The sequence below is a fragment of the Bos mutus genome, chromosome 21 (genome assembly GCF_027580195.1).
Source record: "Bos mutus isolate GX-2022 chromosome 21, NWIPB_WYAK_1.1, whole genome shotgun sequence".
In the NCBI taxonomy this organism is placed as follows: domain Eukaryota; kingdom Metazoa; phylum Chordata; class Mammalia; order Artiodactyla; family Bovidae; genus Bos; species Bos mutus.
In genome coordinates this window covers 13,455,786-13,472,351 of record NC_091637.1, presented here as the reverse complement: position 1 = coordinate 13,472,351, position 16,566 = coordinate 13,455,786, and the positions used below count along the sequence as shown (strand labels likewise).

At 41.1% G+C, this 16,566-nt stretch overlaps 1 protein-coding gene across 3 annotated transcripts in view; it reads left to right on the top strand.

Moving 5' to 3' along the window:
- The window catches only part of CHD2 (chromodomain helicase DNA binding protein 2), a 109,696-nt gene that overhangs the window by 19,653 nt on the left and 73,477 nt on the right, over window positions 1-16,566 (top strand). For 2 of the 3 annotated variants that reach the window (XM_005891569.3, XM_070358736.1), the window contains exons 4-8: window positions 3,341-3,427; window positions 5,033-5,094; window positions 11,612-11,716; window positions 14,494-14,634; window positions 16,212-16,345. In XM_005891569.3, coding sequence (XP_005891631.2) covers window positions 3,341-3,427; window positions 5,033-5,094; window positions 11,612-11,716; window positions 14,494-14,634; window positions 16,212-16,345 — 529 coding nt within the window. The remainder of the gene's footprint in view (window positions 1-3,340; window positions 3,428-5,032; window positions 5,095-11,611; window positions 11,717-14,493; window positions 14,635-16,211; window positions 16,346-16,566) is intronic. The other variant, XM_070358737.1, reaches the window with a different exon arrangement.

Here is a 16,566-nt window from a genome sequence, read left to right as displayed (position 1 = left end):
AGTCATGAGATGCAGCTGATCTTTGAAATTCTAATTTGAGAGAATTAAGTTTAGAATCACTAGAAATATTTAAAAATTGCTTTTAGAAATTTAAAAAGGTCTTATGCTGAAAGCTTTATGAGAAATCAGTTTTTCCTCTAAGATACAAATCTGTGTCTGCACACAAGAGATCTTCCCTGGAGGACAAACAATTTTAAATTGCCTACAAGTTCTGTAGAATAGCTTCAGCAATCCTGAAATTAAAAAAACAAAGTGGCTTTTAACTGTTGGCAGAATTGAGATTAACTGTTATTTCAGTTCTTCTGTTCCCAGTATAGTCATTGCTTAAGGTTAAATGGCCCTGAAGGATTGGTGGGAGGTTGGGGAATGCTGGTGGTGGTGTAGTGTTAGGGACAGGGAAATGAAAACTCCTTCTTAGCTAACTCGTCACCAGAGAAGGGACTTTCAGACACTCAAGGATTGTGCTGTGTTGCCTGCCTCAGTATGTGGAGGCCCTTCACAAGAGACATGTCAGGTGGTGACTTATTCCAGAGAGACCCTGTGTATGGAAGGTACCACTTACGGTATCTTGTCTGAGTGTCATTCAGCTCAGAAATTAACCTGCAGAAGGCCTTGCTTGGCTATTTTTTTTAACTTTTTTCTGAACAGTGAAGAGTTCTTTACTTGCAGAGAGTAAAGAAAGCCATAGAAACCACGACTTGCACGGGGTGTTTAAAACTTTACTAAAGTCATGTTGACTGGGATTCTGGGAATCAACTGTAAGGCCAAATGTCTATGTGTGTGTGTAATATACATATATATATGTAAAACTTAATTTAAGGAGAGACTGGATTAAGATTGCATGTCACAATGGAAGTACAGGTTTAGGCAGAAATATTAAAGTTAAGGTGATCAATTTTTAGAAGTTAATAGATACATGGATGGATGTACTAGCCAGTTAGAATGATTAGGTTATGACTTTAATAATTATTGTGAAACGAGCTTCTAAAGAACCGCTCTTTGTTTTCTGTACACTCTTTTTTTTCACATGGTAGTTTTTATTGAAGAGTTGATTAGGTATCACTAGCCCTCAAAAGGGAGAAGGCACTGGCACCCCACTCCAGTACTCTTGCCTGGAAAATCCCATGGATGGAGGAGCCTGGTAGGCTGCAGTCCATGAAGTCGCTAGGGGTTGAACATGACTGAGCAACTTCACTTTCACTTTTCAGTTTCATGCGTTGGAGAAGGAAATGGCAACCCACTCCAGTGTTCTTGCCTGGAGAATCCCAGGGACAGGGGAGCCTGGTGGGCTGCCATCTCTGGGGTTGCACAGAGTCGGACAAGACTGATGCGACTTAGCAGCAGTAGCTGCTGCAGCCCTCAAAAGGACAGATGGGAACACAAGATGATTTTAGGATGTACACATTACAGTGTGTGTTGTAGTAAAGTCCCAACAGGTGAGCCTGAATGCCTCAGATTTTAAAATGGTAAAACTAATTAATGTAGTACCATTCCCAGTTAGTAAACACTAATTCCTGTGGAGCCACTTCATAGCTCTCAGGTTGAAGAAAGGGTGGATGTGGGTTGATTGGCAGGGCTGGAGCAAAGCTCTTGCTGCCTCCCTTTCTCTGCCCCACTGGTTCGAGTTGTGGACATTGGCTGCCTTTTTTGCCTTTATTTCCTGCCGCTTGATTGTTACTAATTCTTGGTTGGATCTTTTGTCCTCTGACTCATATTATTCTAAGGTTAAGGATTCTTCCCTTGTGTAAACTGAGGACACTGACCTACATGGTTATATGGCTTCTCGTTCTGAAATGCCTATTCCTAGAACAGCATGCTTGTTATCTTTGGAGGGGTTGTTTTTCTTCGGCTTTCCTGGGATTTTTTTTTTTTAAAGGTACTGTTGATTATGTCCTCCCTTGACTTTGTGACATATTGTGTTCCTGAATCGTCTTTCATCATTTTTGTCTTTTTAGGGATCCACTTTCCACACATTTCATGATGAGCCACAGCCCGAGGCTTCTCTTGCCTCACTCCAAATATTTTCATGACCTTAGCTGCCTCCCGTATTTCAATGGCAAATCCAGCTTTCTAATCTTGGCTTTCAAGCATCTCTTCTAAATGTTTAACCCTGTTGTGCATCTTCACTTCAGTGTTCCACAGTCTTTTAAATTCATTTTGCCTATAGGTGATTGATTTCATTAAAAGAACACACAACATGGGCTTCCCTCATAGCTGAGTTGGTAAAGAATCCGCCTGCGATGCAGGAGACCGCAGTTTGATTCCTGGGTTGGGAAGATCCCCTGGAGAAGGGAAAGGCTACCCACTCCAATATTTTTGGGCTTCCCTTGTGGCTCAGCTGGTAAAGGATCCTCCTGCAATGTGGGAGACCTGGGTTCGATCCCTGGATTGGGAAGATCCCCTGGAGAAGGGAAAGGCTACCCACTCCAGTATTCTGGCCTGGAGAATCCCATGGACTTATATGTATAGTCCAGGGGGTAGCAAAGAGTCGGACACGACTGAATGACTTTCACTTCACTTCACTTCACTCACACACAACATACTTATTAGCCATTACCTGTGGGAAGAATAGAGGCTGGGGGTTAGACGAATCCTTAGAGCAGCAGGGAGAAAAGGGAGGCCTTTTGTATTTTTCCTTTTGATTTGTTAATTTGAGTCTTTTAAAGTGAAAGAAGGTTTATTTGCGGAGATACACACTCCACAGAAAGAAAGACTGGAGGCCATCTTGGAAGGCCGGAGAGGCCAAAATCAGGTCTTAAAGGCAAAGGTTAAATATTGTTAGTAACATGAAGTGTGCTGGAGCAGGGGCGCCAGTGGGTCTTGTTCTGAGACTTAAAGCTGAATGTTGGAAATAGTGAATTTTGACTGTATCTGGCATGTTGCACATCCTGAGGAATTTTTAAATATACACAAGTAAACTGATTCTTACTTAACAAAAAGTTGGTGGTGGGGTTCTATTGATTTTATTTGAGTTTCTCAGATGAGTCTTAGGCAGTCAAAGCTGAAACTGAAAGCATTAGGGACTTAAAATTCTTAAGTAAATATTTTTTTAGTGGAAGCGGTTGTTCTCTTACGTCTCCATATTATTCAACTGTAAGTTTATATTTTGACAATGGGTAAGCAACGTACTTTCTAGTTTAATAGCCATGGAGTGATGAAGAGGCATTGTCACAACTTTAATGAGTTCTAGGGTAATTGCTTTATTCTTTTTAAAGATGGTCCTTTATTGTCTCATTAAACAAATTTGAATTCACTTAAATTGAAATATATGTTCCAATAATGTAAATAGTAAATGGGGATCAAGAAAAAAAGATTGATGTGTAGTCTGTTAATTTTACAGATGTGGGAAGAATATCCTGATGTTTATGGGGTCAGGCGGTCAAACCGAAGCAGACAAGAACCATCACGATTTAATATTAAGGAGGAGGTAAGAAAAAACAATGTTTTAAGGGGATATGATCACACTCCTTATCTTACCTCATCCTTTCTGACTCTGGTTTGTATTACCATGAACTTCAGGCATGGGAGTTAAGTGACTGGAAAGCAAGTTTTTTAAACCTAATTCAGCCGGAAAAGCCGCATGTGGCTTTAAAAAAAAACTACCAGAAGATCAAGTCATAGTGTGTGCTTTAGTGGAGTGTTATATAAAACTGCCCTTGAAGTTTTGTTTGTTTGTTTCTCATAGTGCAATTGATTATAGCAAGAAGTTTACTTTTTAAAGCATGGAGTTTGTAAATTCTAGATTTTGTTAACTGGGTCACCAAGCAACGGTGACAGTGAAAGTAGTTTCAGATTTTCTGCTGAGAAGGGAGCGTGTGCCTAAGTGATTGTTTTACCTAAATTGTTAAAATTCGGTTTCCGAGTTCATTTTAATGTGCAATATGAATGCCTATTTACTTTCTGAGATTGAATAGATTGATGATTTTAAAAACTAGTGTTATATATTGGATTTTGTTGTCTCTATAGAATCAGACCTTTCCTCAGTTTGTGTGAAGTTTTTGGGGAAATCCTCTGTTTTAACTCTGTGTTAGGTTTATAGACTACATTCTGAAGAGGTGTTCTTTGGTCTCTCAGTGAAATGTCCCCTCTGCATTCTCTGGAGGACTTTGCTGTTCTTAACTATGTAACGTCCCACTGGTAACAGTTAAATATTAGTAGCCAAAGGTTAATGAGTTTGGGGCAGTAAGTATACTTTAAAAATGTGATTGACCATAACACACCACAGCATTTGTGGTGTTTTATTTTGAGTGATCTCTCAGCTGGTTAACCTTAGTTAGCTTTCTTTTTCCATGTTTGTTACAGCCAAGCACATGGTGTATATACCTTTTCCCTTTTGTATATAAATTAACACATTGTTGATAGGTCACAGGACCAACAGAAATGGGAGTATCTTGCCGATTTGTTTTAACACGTGGGGAAAAGAGTTGTTCAGATGTCCGTGACTGTAATCGCTTGCTCTGCTGCTGTCAGCAGAGTACTGCTGGCTCGTGACTGAACAAGCGCTTTATTGAGTCTGAAATGAAACAGGTTCTTAGTCACCGCCTTTAAAGGCACACTTAATGTTGTGTGGCATTTTTGTGCCAGACATTCTATATCAGCACCCAGTGTGGTCGCCATTAGACGTGGGTCTTTTAAAATGTGTATTAGGTAAAATTAGGTAAAATGAAAAGTCCATTCCTAAGTGACACCAGCCACATTTCAGGGGCTCAGCCACGTGTGACTGCTGGCTGCTCAGTGGGCCACTGCAGATACAGGATGTTTCCTTCATCACAAAATTTTATTAGACTATGTTCTCTTAGAAGTCCAGCTGAAACAAATACTTCTTGGCGTTACAGGTAACTCAGCAGTAAGAGACAAATTAATTTTAAAAATGAAAGAGTGAACACCACCAAACAGAGGCTTAGGTGTCTTTCTCCCTGAAAGCTCATATTGAGTAATGTTGCATTGAGTAGATTGTGGAACCGGGGTTCGTGTTGTCCCTGAGAACTGTGAACTAAAGTCTGTGATCTTTTTCCCCCCTCACACCCTGAAGGCAAGTAGCGGGTCTGAGAGTGGGAGCCCAAAGAGAAGAGGCCAGAGGCAGCTGAAAAAACAGTAAGTCTCCCCTGGGGTGGTCCTGCCTGGGGAGTCGGAGCGTGCGGCTGTCTCTGGGCCCGCCTGCCTTGTGTCTGCAGTGCGCCCTGGGCCCCAGAGCCCGCTTCTGTCTCTGCTGTCTTGGCTTCCTGTCTGTCTGAGTCTGCTGCAGCAGCAGTGGCATTTGAACATTGGGCTGCTTTTCAGGGCACACCACAGCTATTCCATCTGATTTGCCCTATCAGCCCCATTATTTTTTTTTCTTAAAAATGTGCACAAATCCCAAACATACAGGCATTTGGTGTTCTGTTCCAGTTAAGCAAGGAACACATGTAGACTGGCTGTTTTTCCTGTTGATTTGTTCTCTGTGTAGGTGTGATAAAATTATACTGATTGGACACCCATTTTAATATGAAATACCTTATTGTGTCAGTGTAGTTTTACTGTTGGCAGTTCATAAGCAAGAAAATTTTAATTCACGAGGTTAATGTGAAATTCCTTTATGATATGGATTATATATTTGTTATTGTAAAACTTTAAAAACTCTACTTATGGTAAAAAAAAATTGACTTTTTTTGAGAAATAATTAAATCTTTATGGGGTGGAATGTATGAATCCCTTTGACAAACTGAATTCTACAGCTTGTCTTCTCAGAAAAATACTCAAAACCCTGCACACAAATTCAGGGGTTTCTCATGGTAAACGGCTGTCCTTGGCTCTTGTTGAGAGTCTCAGTTATATCTTCTCTGTTTTAAAGTATTGTAATCCTTAACTTGGGCTTCCCTAGAAACTCAGCTGGTAAAGAATCCGCCTGCAGTGCAGAAGACCCCAGTTCAGTTCCTGGGTCAGGAAGATCCCTTGGACAAGGGATAGGCTACCTGCTCCAGTATTCATGGGCTTCCCTGGTGGCTCAGACAGTAAAGAATCCAGAATCCATCTGCAATGCGGGAGACCTGGGTTTGAGCCCTGGGTTGGGAAGATCCCCTGGAGGAGGGCATGGCAACCCATTCCAGTATTTTGGCCTGGAGAATTCCATGGACAGAGGAGCCTGGTGGGCTATACAGTCCATTGGGTCGCAAAGAGTCAGACATGATTGAGTGACTAAGCACAGCATAATTCTTAAGTATTTGGCCAGAGGCACAGTAACGTGAGTCTTTAAATTTCCCCATCTCTAAAATAGGGTAATACTTATTCTGGTAACTTAACACAGTTATTAGAAACTATGGTCAGAAAAGTCATAGTGTTTAATTTTGCACTGCCCAGAGGGCATGCAATTTCCATTTGTGCTTTAAATATTTCATTAGAGTTGCAGAAATATTGACTGTAGGCAAGCCCCTGCTTCGTGGCAGCTCAGAAGGCTCTATCCCCATCCCAGGGCCTGCTTAGGAGATCTCAGTTTCCCAGGCTAAAGGCTTCAGAGGCTTTTTGGGAAGTCCATGCATGTGTGTTTTCCTCCACCGTCTGGCTACATTCTGCTGGTCCGTTGGTGGGAATCTAAATGTTCTGTACTTGAAAACCTGAACTCCTAATTTTTTTTGGCCACTGTGCATGTGGGATCTTAGTTCCCTGACCAGGGATTGAACCTTTCATCACTGGAGTGGGAGCGCAGAGTCTTGACCATTGAACCACTAGGGGAAGTCCCTGAACACCTCATTTATGTAGCTTTATTTGGGTGTGAGAATCCCTCCAGCTTTCAGCCCCTGTGTAATACATCAGACTTGCTATTTTGACTGATTTCTGTATTTGCTTTTCCCTCTCCTTTCAGTCCTGAGAGCTCTCCAAAGTAGGCAGCTCTCGGAGGCCCTTGTGACTGTTCTTTGCCCGAGTAGAACCTTTCCACTTCTTGTCGGGGCGAGGGAGAGGGGGTGTCTTCTGTGAGGCTGCTTGTCTACTTCTGGGCTCTTCCTTAGGAACTTACGTAAGCAGAGGTTCTCCTCATGCCTGTTTGGTTGGGCCCTGGGCTGGCCTCCTGCCATGCCCTCCTCTGGGCAGCTGGAGGGCACTGGGGTTTGTGGAGAGCTCTTCTCCCGAGTCAGTTTAGTTAGTAACATAGATTAGGGGAGGTCCTGCAGGTGCTGAGACTCAGGTCACGAGAGGCGGCACTGCCGGGCCCTCTGTGGTCTCAGCAAGGGCGACAACCTAGTGTGTGGGCACATGGGCTTCAGAACTGAGCGAGACGCGCTCAAGAGGAGTGGACATTGTGAAATATTAGCACGGGGCAGTGTTTTTCCAAAACACTGCAGATTGTCTCACAGATTTTAAAGTTTTTAAAAGGAACCATTTTTTAAACTTTTTTGGGGGGATTAATTTCAAAGAGTTGAAAAATTTTAAGGGTAAGAGCAGTACAAGGAATCCTGTATACTGAGATTCACCACTCTGTACCGTTTTTGCCCCATTTGCTTTATCATTGTGAGAGTTCTCTTTATATATATTTATGTATACACACAAGGTAATATTTTTTCTGAGCCATTTCAGACTAAGATTCATACAGCATGGTCTTTAACCCCTAAATACTAAGTGTGCGTTTTCTAAGAATAAGGATATTCTCTTTTGTAAGCAAAATACAATTTTAAGGTAAATAGATTTAACATTGGTACAATACCGTTGTCTAATTTGGATTCCAATTTGGTCATTCAACTCAACAATGTCATTTATAATATTTTTCTACCCACAGTACAGAATCCAGTCTCAGGTTAAATATTGTATTAGATGTCAGCTTTCATTAGTCTGGAGCACTTTCACAGACTTTATTTGCTTTTGTGACATTGACACTTTAAGGACTACAGTCTTAGAAGGGACTAACTCTGCTGGAGTCATGTGATTAGCATTTTAAAAGCTTAGAGGAGGAAAATATTCTTTTAATTAATTGGCAATTCTTTATGGTCCAACTCTCACATCCGTACATGATTACTGGAAAAACCATAGCTTTGACTCTGTGGACCTTTGTTGTCAGAGAGATGTCTCTGCTTTTTAATACTGTCTAGGTTTGTCATAGCTTTTCTTCCAGAGAGCAAGCATCTTTTGATTTCACGGCTGCAGTCACTGTCCGCAGTGATTTTGGAGCCCAAGAAAAAAAAAATCTGTCGCTGCTTCCACCTTTTTCCCATCTATTTGCCATGAAGTGTTGGGAGTGGATGCTCAATGTTGAATGTTGAGTTTTAAGCCAGCTTTTTCACTCTATTTTACCTTCATTAAGAAGCTCTTTAGTTCCTTTTTGCTTTCTGCCATTAGAGTGGTATCATCTGCATATCTGAGGTTGTTGATATTTCTCCCCACAGTCTTGATTCCAGCTTGTGATTAATCTGGTCTGGATTTCTCATGATGTTCTCTGCATAGAAGTTAGATAAGCAGGGTGACAACATATAACCAACACACTCCTTTCCCAAGTTTGAACCAGTCCGTTGTTCCATGTCCAGTTCTAACTTGCTTCTTGACCTGCATAGAGGTTTTGCAGGAGGTAGGTAAGGCAGTCCCTATTCATGCTGTCCTAATTTGTGAAATGTTGGGTAGGATTTCTGCTGACTCATTGCAGTCCCAGTAGTGTTCAGCTCCACTGAACAGTGGTTCCAGAACCCTCTTTTCCACCTGGAATTTAAAAAATGATTTTACCTGTAATCATTTGAAGTTATTCTCCTGAGATTATAGTTGAGATTATAGTTATTTCTTCCTTTCCAGTGCAGTAAAGTGGAAGTCTGTCACAGTCCTGTGACACAGCAGAAGAGAGTCCTTGTTAGAACAGACTTATCCTCTTCATTGAGACTTGCTTCTGAACACCATCCTCTTTGGGAAAATCGACTGAAAATCAGTGATGTTAAAGCAGTTAGTTCCCTGTTTTCCTTATCTGCCTTCTAAAGTGGAGGAGAAAGGAGTTCCCTTCTTTGAGCTCTTAAAGACAGTTAATTAGGAAGCCTCAGTGGCTCTTGGCCAAATTTTAGGCCTATTTTATTTTAAAATGGCTTTTGTTCATTCCCTTCTTTATAGTTGTTTAGATTCGATTTTTCCCAGTAAAGAAAAAAGGAATCCACTTTTTCCCAGTAAAGAAAGAAAACCATACCTAGTTAACTTGCATTCTGACTTTTTCCTATCTATCTATATGGCCTTGAGGCCTCAGTGGTCAAATCTTGGTATTTTTTTCCCCCAGTTCCCAAAATTTTGGCCAAAGTTCTATTGAGTCCCATTTAGGGAATCCCACTGGTGGCTTCTTAGAACTGGATCTGGCAATTCAAGTCTCCTTTAACATGGAAAATATTTCAATCATGATCCTATATTTGAGACTTTTCTTTGTAGCCCAGCTTATAATATGGCTTAGTCAGGGAGTCTTCCTCCTACAGTCTACATTATTTGAGAAGCCAGCAAACTCTAGGGGTGGATGTTGGTTTCACCTGTTGGAGAGCCAGGGTTGGGGCAGTAATCTGTTAGTAATTGATTGCCCTTTTCACTTCACCACTTAGACAGAATTAACAGTATTGCTGGTCCTAACTTGCCCCCTCCCCCACCATTCTTGAAAATTAAAATGAAATTTGAAATAATCCACCAATTTCAGATACATATATATAAAACTCCTTTCAACCTTTTAAGCCTCTTAACTGTTCAGCTCCTCCTGGAATGGTCTTCAGTAGGTTCTGTTGAGAATAGCAGAAATGTGGGTTTGACATACACCAAACAGCTTGTTCCCACTGGGCTTGATTTTCCCTCTGTGTGGGAAGAGTACTTTGGACCAGTTGCTTGGCTAAGTTTTTGTACCTTCTCATATTTGAAGATTTGAAGTCCTCTTGGTTATCTGTACGTCTACAGATCTGCAGTTTAACTGGAAAACTCTGAACCTCCATTCTCTCAGTGTCTACTGCCACTTTAGTCTTTAAAATTGTTGAAGCAGACCTCATTAGCTACTCTGATATAACAGTCTCAGTTCCTGGCAGAGTTATAGAAATTACGAATGACACTTGATTGTAGATCTTTCTCATCTCATCTGCTTTCCATTAGGTCTTACGTGCATGTTCTTTCAAGCTTGTTTCCTGTGAAACCACTGCTCTCCAGTTTGACTGTAAGCTCCTTCTAAGGGGTAAATAAACTGTTCTAGTCTTGGCCAAGGAAGGCTAGATCCTTAGGTGCCAGTCTCCCCACTGCTGGAGACATCTTTTTTCCTCCTGGCCATCACCATCTATTCCTTGGATCCTTTAGAACACATTTATTGTATGAGGCGCTAGGAAACGAGAATAAGGCGGGTGCCCAAAGTATGGTTTGCTTTAAAGAGGGAGGGATGGGTATTGGTGATAATAGCAGACCTTAATATTTTACCAGTCACTGTCCATAAGCACACTCTACCTGTCTGGCAGACTGATAGGATTCATTGTTTGTATTTAACAAAGATGTATCTCCACTTGCCTGCCTTTGTGCCAGTAGAACTTGAGTAATGTGCGTGGAAGTGCTCTATGGCCTTTCATGGAAGGCTTGAGAGCGTTTTCTTTTGATGTTTTGGCTGAATCAAGTGTAGGGCTGTTCAGAAAGGTTCTTCCACTATTACTCTGAGTTATTTTCCCAGGAAGAATATTGGCTTGACTTTGCAATTTGACAGCAGTTGTCTTTAACATAACCTCATTTTCTGTACAGAGACCCAGAGGCACATGGTAATTGTTTTGTTTAGAGAGAAATCCTAAACCAGGTTCTTGCCTGTTGAGTTTTTTGTTTCCCTGGATGTTTCTCGACCCGTTGCTATTATGTGTGTTCCTTCCTTCTTCCCTGCAGGTGGGAAATGAGCTGAGTTCCTGTGATTTCTTTTTTGGTCTTCAAGGAAACTTCAGAAACTGTTGGGGCATAGCAGGGCACCTATAGGGTATGGCTCTCCCATGCCATCTGTTATCTTGATGAGCAAAAGGACACCTACTGTATTTAGTGATTATTAAAACTACTTCATTAGCTGGACAGGTTAATTAGTAGGTGGTAGGTTTATCATTAATAACATAATTTTAGGGATTGTTTAATCAACACATTCTGAAGATAGCTAGTGTAGTACTCAAGAGAACTCTCTCAATAGTATCAGCATCATCTGAATTTGGTAACATTCAGATTTTTAGGCCTCACATTAGACCTCCTGAATCAAAAACTGGCTGTGGCCCAGAAAACTCTTTCAGCAAATCCTTTATATAGTTCTGATCCATACTAAAATTTGAAAACCTCTGATCTAGTATATATTATAGCTTCAGTCTGATCAATGATAATAGTAAATGAAAATAGAGTATTAGAGAATTGGCAACATTTTTTTTTTCCCAGAACCAATAGTTAAAAAAAAAAATACAGCCTTAGCTTCATCATTTATTTTGATACCGGATACAAAATAGAAATAGATATTACACATCGCAGGAAGGAACCCAACCAAAATTTGAAGCTAAAACAAATCTTGTAGCATAATATCTAAAATATACACTTTCTGCCTTTTTTGGCTCTTCTGCTTGAAATTGGTTTTGTCAGATTCTTCAAGCGAAACGATCTCGAGGAACTCTTTTAGAAAAAAAAAATTTTGCTTTGCTTTTGATCACAGAGAAAAACGGAAATGGGAGCTCTCGGAAGATGAACAGGAACAAGGCTCCAGTGCAGAGAGCGAACCAGAGCAGACAGTGAAAGCCAGAAGACCTGTCCCCAGAAGGTGCCGTGCGTGCTTGCGCGTCCCTGCCTCTGGTTGAGCTCAGTCTGTGTTAGGTTGAGGAGGACGGTGTAGTGCTGGCACGGGGGCCTCAGTTGCCAAGCTGCAGTGTGTTGTGACTCTGGATTCTGAATGCCTGATTAACTTCTTGCTCATCTGCTTCGTTAGCAAGTAATTAGATGACTGAGCTGCTGTGGATTTTGTGTGTTTGCATGGTACATAGCTAGAGAGTGAATCTTGCTGTTTCATATTCCAGGTGGACTGGTTCTGAGGAACAAATACATCTTCCACTCTTAAAAAAAAATCTCTCTGTGTATTTGACCAGTGTACAGATTCTTTTGGGGAGAACTAATTTTTCCTATGTTTAATTGGCTGATTGAAACATACTTGACTGTTTATTACCCTGTTCGTACGATCTATATGACATTAAGCAAAGAATCTGTCCAGAGATGGAAGTAGGTGGAAGTGGGAAGAAACTGGTAATTTCTGATCAGACAGATGGCAACAAAAGGTATTGGTGATGGGGGGAGGAAGACAGGAGGCAACGAGGCCCCAGGAAGATTTTTCTCCTTGCAGTGTTAGGAGGGGTTGGCAAATGTTGTCTTTGGGCCAAATCCCACTCCCCGCGCCCACCCCCCCCCCATTTTTATGTGGCCTGTGAACTCAATATAGCTTGTTTTTAAAAAGTTTTTGTGATGTGGACCATTTTAAAAGTCTTTATTGAATTTATTACAACATTGCTTCTGTTTTATGCTTTGGTATTTTTTGACCACAAGGCATGTGGGATCCTAGCTCCCCGACCAGGGTTCTGCGTTGGAAGGCAAAGTCCAACCCCTTGGACTACTGGAGAAGTCCCTCAGTATAGCTTCTGGTGAACATTTGTAGTTTCATGATAAGGAACACTAAATTCGAACACTAATTAAGTGAAATGCTATCATCACTTCAAAAAGAATTCTGTTCTTCTCATTAGTAGATGTTGTATCACAAAAAATACACTTGATCATTATTATTTTATTTTGAATTTTTCCGTAAAATATTTGTTGAAATTTATTTTCTCTTGTTATTTAAGTACCTATGTGGTAGCCTCAACTTTGCCTCTTGTCTGAGAAAGTAAAAAATACTTATCCTCTGGCCATTTACAGCAGAAATATTTGTCTGTCCATGGCTTAGGATGTTGTACCTCCCCCCTCACCTTCCACCCCTGTAGGGAGATTCATTAGTGTTGTCTCCTTTCATCTGAGTTTCAGCTCTCAGCCCTGGAATCCACTCCAGGTCTGTCTTCTAGATTTTACCCATCTTTTATTGACTCTCTGGTCATCTGTCTGTGGAGTGTTGGTTATGGCAAGTATGAGAGAAAGAGATGGCTGTGATTGTGAGTTTCTGTCACTGTCTTTCTCCTCTCACCTTTTGCCGCTGCTGGAGTACTTGATTTCCTTGTGAGAGCTCCTAGTCTGTGGCCCTCAGTCTTGGCTGCAGGGGAGGCGCCGCCTGCAGAGGGCCGATCTCCTCAGCTGTGCCCGTGGTCTGTGGCAGGGCACAGTCTCTCAGGTAGTCTCCAAGGTGTCTTTTATATACATGGAAGAAAAAATGTGTAGTTATTTCTTGTCCTTTACTTCTTTATACAGATGATAACATTCCATGCATCTTCTCCTGCATTTTTCTTTCATTATCTCTCTTGGAAATCTTTCCTTACCAATGCACGGAAAACTGCTCCCTCTATTGTTTTTTATGGTCGCATGGTATTCTGTTTTCAGACCCTGATGCTGGGAAAGATTGAAGGCAAAAGGAGAATGGGGTGACAGAGGATGAGATGGTTAGATAGCATCACTAATTTAAGGGGCATGAATTTGAGCAAACTCCAGGAGATACTAGAAGACAGAGAGCCTGGTGCAGTCCATGGGTTGCAGAAAAGTCTGACGTAACTTAGTGGCTGAACAACAATAACAAGTATTCTGTTATTGAACTAGTTCCCACTTGATGACTATTCAGTTTTCCTAATCTTTTGTTATTGCAAATACCACAGTGAATAGTTTACTGTGCCTGTATCAGTTTATATCTGTTTGTATCTTTTACTTATTCCCAGAAGTAAAATGGTTACATTAGTAACTTTGGTAGATATTTCCAAACTGCCCAGAAAAGAGCTGCCCTCAGCAACAGGCCGTGTGTGTATTGTGGTGTCAGGCGATCCTGAGGAGCGGTGGAGAGTCGTTGCCTGAGAACCCCCAGTGCGGTCCTCCCTTCATCCTCTCCAGGGATGCTAAATAGATGCCAGAATCCACGGATGCTCAAGTCCCTTCTTATATGAAATGCTGTGCTGTTGTATTCCGTGTAGACTAGGCCTCTCCTCCCGTGTACTTTTAGTCATCTGTTGATTACTTTTAATACCTGCTGCAATGTTAATACTTATGTAAACAGCTGCTAATGGGCAGCAGTTTCAAGATTTGCATTTGGGAACTTTGTGGACTTCTTTTCCCCCCAGATAAGTTTTTGATCCCTGGTTGGATAAGTCCGTGGGTGTGGGACCTGCAGTCACAGCGGCCGACGGTGTCTCCTGTAAAATGACTGGAGGGTGTCAGCAGTAGAACCGTTTTGTTTCTAGTGAAGCAGATTTCTCATGAACTAGAATCTCATGGAACAGGACCTAGGAATATTCATGTCTTAACATTCCCTTGGTTAATCTCTATGGTAAGCCCTGCTCTGGGCAGTACAGTTATATAGATTTGAAGTAGACACCAAATGATGAAATGAGGACTTGGCCATTTTTCCTTTTCTCACTTTAGAACAGTGCCCAAACCTCGTGTTAAAAAGCAACCTAAGACTCAGCGTGGAAAGAGGAAAAAGCAAGACTCTTCTGATGATGAGGATGAAGATGATGAAGCTCCCAAAAGGCAGACACGCCGCAGAGCAGCTAAAAATGTGAGGTAGGTGATGTCCCGGAAGGGTTTCATTAGTGAGAGGAAGGGGCATAGTGTAACTGGCTAGAGCTTGCTTTTAATAGGTCCAGGATCAGACATTTGACAGGTGAAAATAATGACCTGTGTCTTGAGATTGTATTCAGAAAGGTTCTTTCAAAAAGAATGGTCCTGGCCAATAGGAAAATGGAAATAATAGTGATAAATCATATCAAGCCTTCATTCCTATGAAGAGAACTACTTCAAATTCACGTTTCCTTGAGTGGTAGTGACATTATCTTCATTTCATACCATTCTTTGGGACTTCCCTGGCAGTCCAGTGGTTGAGACTCCATGCTTCTAATGCATGGGGTGCGGGTTCGATCCCTGGTTGGGGAAATAAGGTCCCACATACGCTGTGGTTTGGCCAAGAAAATAACAAAAATAAAAGTATAGCACTGTTTTTTAGGAAACATATTTGGATTGCAGTCTTACTTTTGAATTATACTTTCAATCAGATAAATTCCTTTGAGTTTCAGCTTATATAGTGTTGGGCTTCCTTTGTAGCTCAGCTGGTAAAGAATCTGCCTGCAATGCGGAAGACCTGGGTTCCATCCCTGGGTTGGGAACATCCCCTGTTGAAGGAAAAGGCTACCCACTCCAGTGTTCTGGCCTGGAGAATTCACTGGACTGTATAGTCCATGGGGTCGCAAACAGATATGACTGAGCGACTTTCAGTTTCTTTATATAATGTTACTTGGATGTAATAATCTTATCAAGGTTATGATAGTGTATGAATAATTAATAGAAAATGAAATAAAGGAATAGATACAAAACATACATACTTTATACCAGTCAGAGGGCATTTAATTTCATTTTAGAAGGGTACATAGTTTTCTTTTGGTCTACTTAAAGATGGTGAAGCTGAATCCTGAAGTTACTAATAACCTGTTAAGTGAATCCAGTTAATAATTTGAAAGCTAAGACTAGGCTTTGAATATATTAATGTGTAGCTTAGCACTTTTTCCTCCTATAGCTAGTTGTACTGCATCCAGCATTGTGTTTTTCTCTTTTGTAACTCCCAAACCCTTTGTTGTTAATATAATATATGGTGGAAGGTTATATTTTAATATTTTTAGTACCAGGAAGCATGCTCAGTGACTTGAAGACTTAAATTTCATATTCTTGTTATTGGGAGACAAAATGCAGGGTTGATGCATTAATCTTAGAACCAGTTTTTTCATTAGGCAATTTTTTTCATTATGCATTTTCTTTTTTTCGTAGTTGTTTCCTTGTTTATACATAATAATGATGTTGTTAAAAAATGAAAACATAAGAATGTCCTTGTAGTTTTCTGTGTCTTGCTTACAAAAATCACTTTAGTCAGTTTTTATTTTGAAATATGAGTTAGCCTTCCTGCCGCTGTCTGTGAACATGCAGTAATACTTTAAGCAGGAACAAAAAAATGAACTTTGAGCCCACTTTATCGTGGCTGATCTGCAAAACACCATGTTGGAGCCAAAAGGGTTGTCCTAATGATCTTACGTAAGGTGATTTTGGATCTGAAAAGATAGTTTCTTATTTATTCGGCATTATTCCTCATGCAGTTATAAAGAAGACGATGACTTTGAGACTGACTCAGATGACCTCATTGAAATGACTGGAGAAGGAGTTGATGAACAGCAGGATAATAGTGAAACTATTGAAAAGGTCTTAGATTCAAGGCTGGGAAAGAAAGGAGGTATGCAAAGACAGTGCTTCATTCTTGCTATAGGTGGCAACAAGCGTTAGGGCAGGGAGCGCAAATGTTGAAGGAGGAATGGATTTAAGGGTCACTGTTGCCTCAGGCACAGAAACAGCTTCCCTTTTTCTGGCTTTCTTAACCGCCTATGGCCCCGGCCCTTCCCTGCAGCCTCTGCTGTTAGCTCCCTGAGTTCCTTCTGCGCCTCTTGTTTCTGCTTG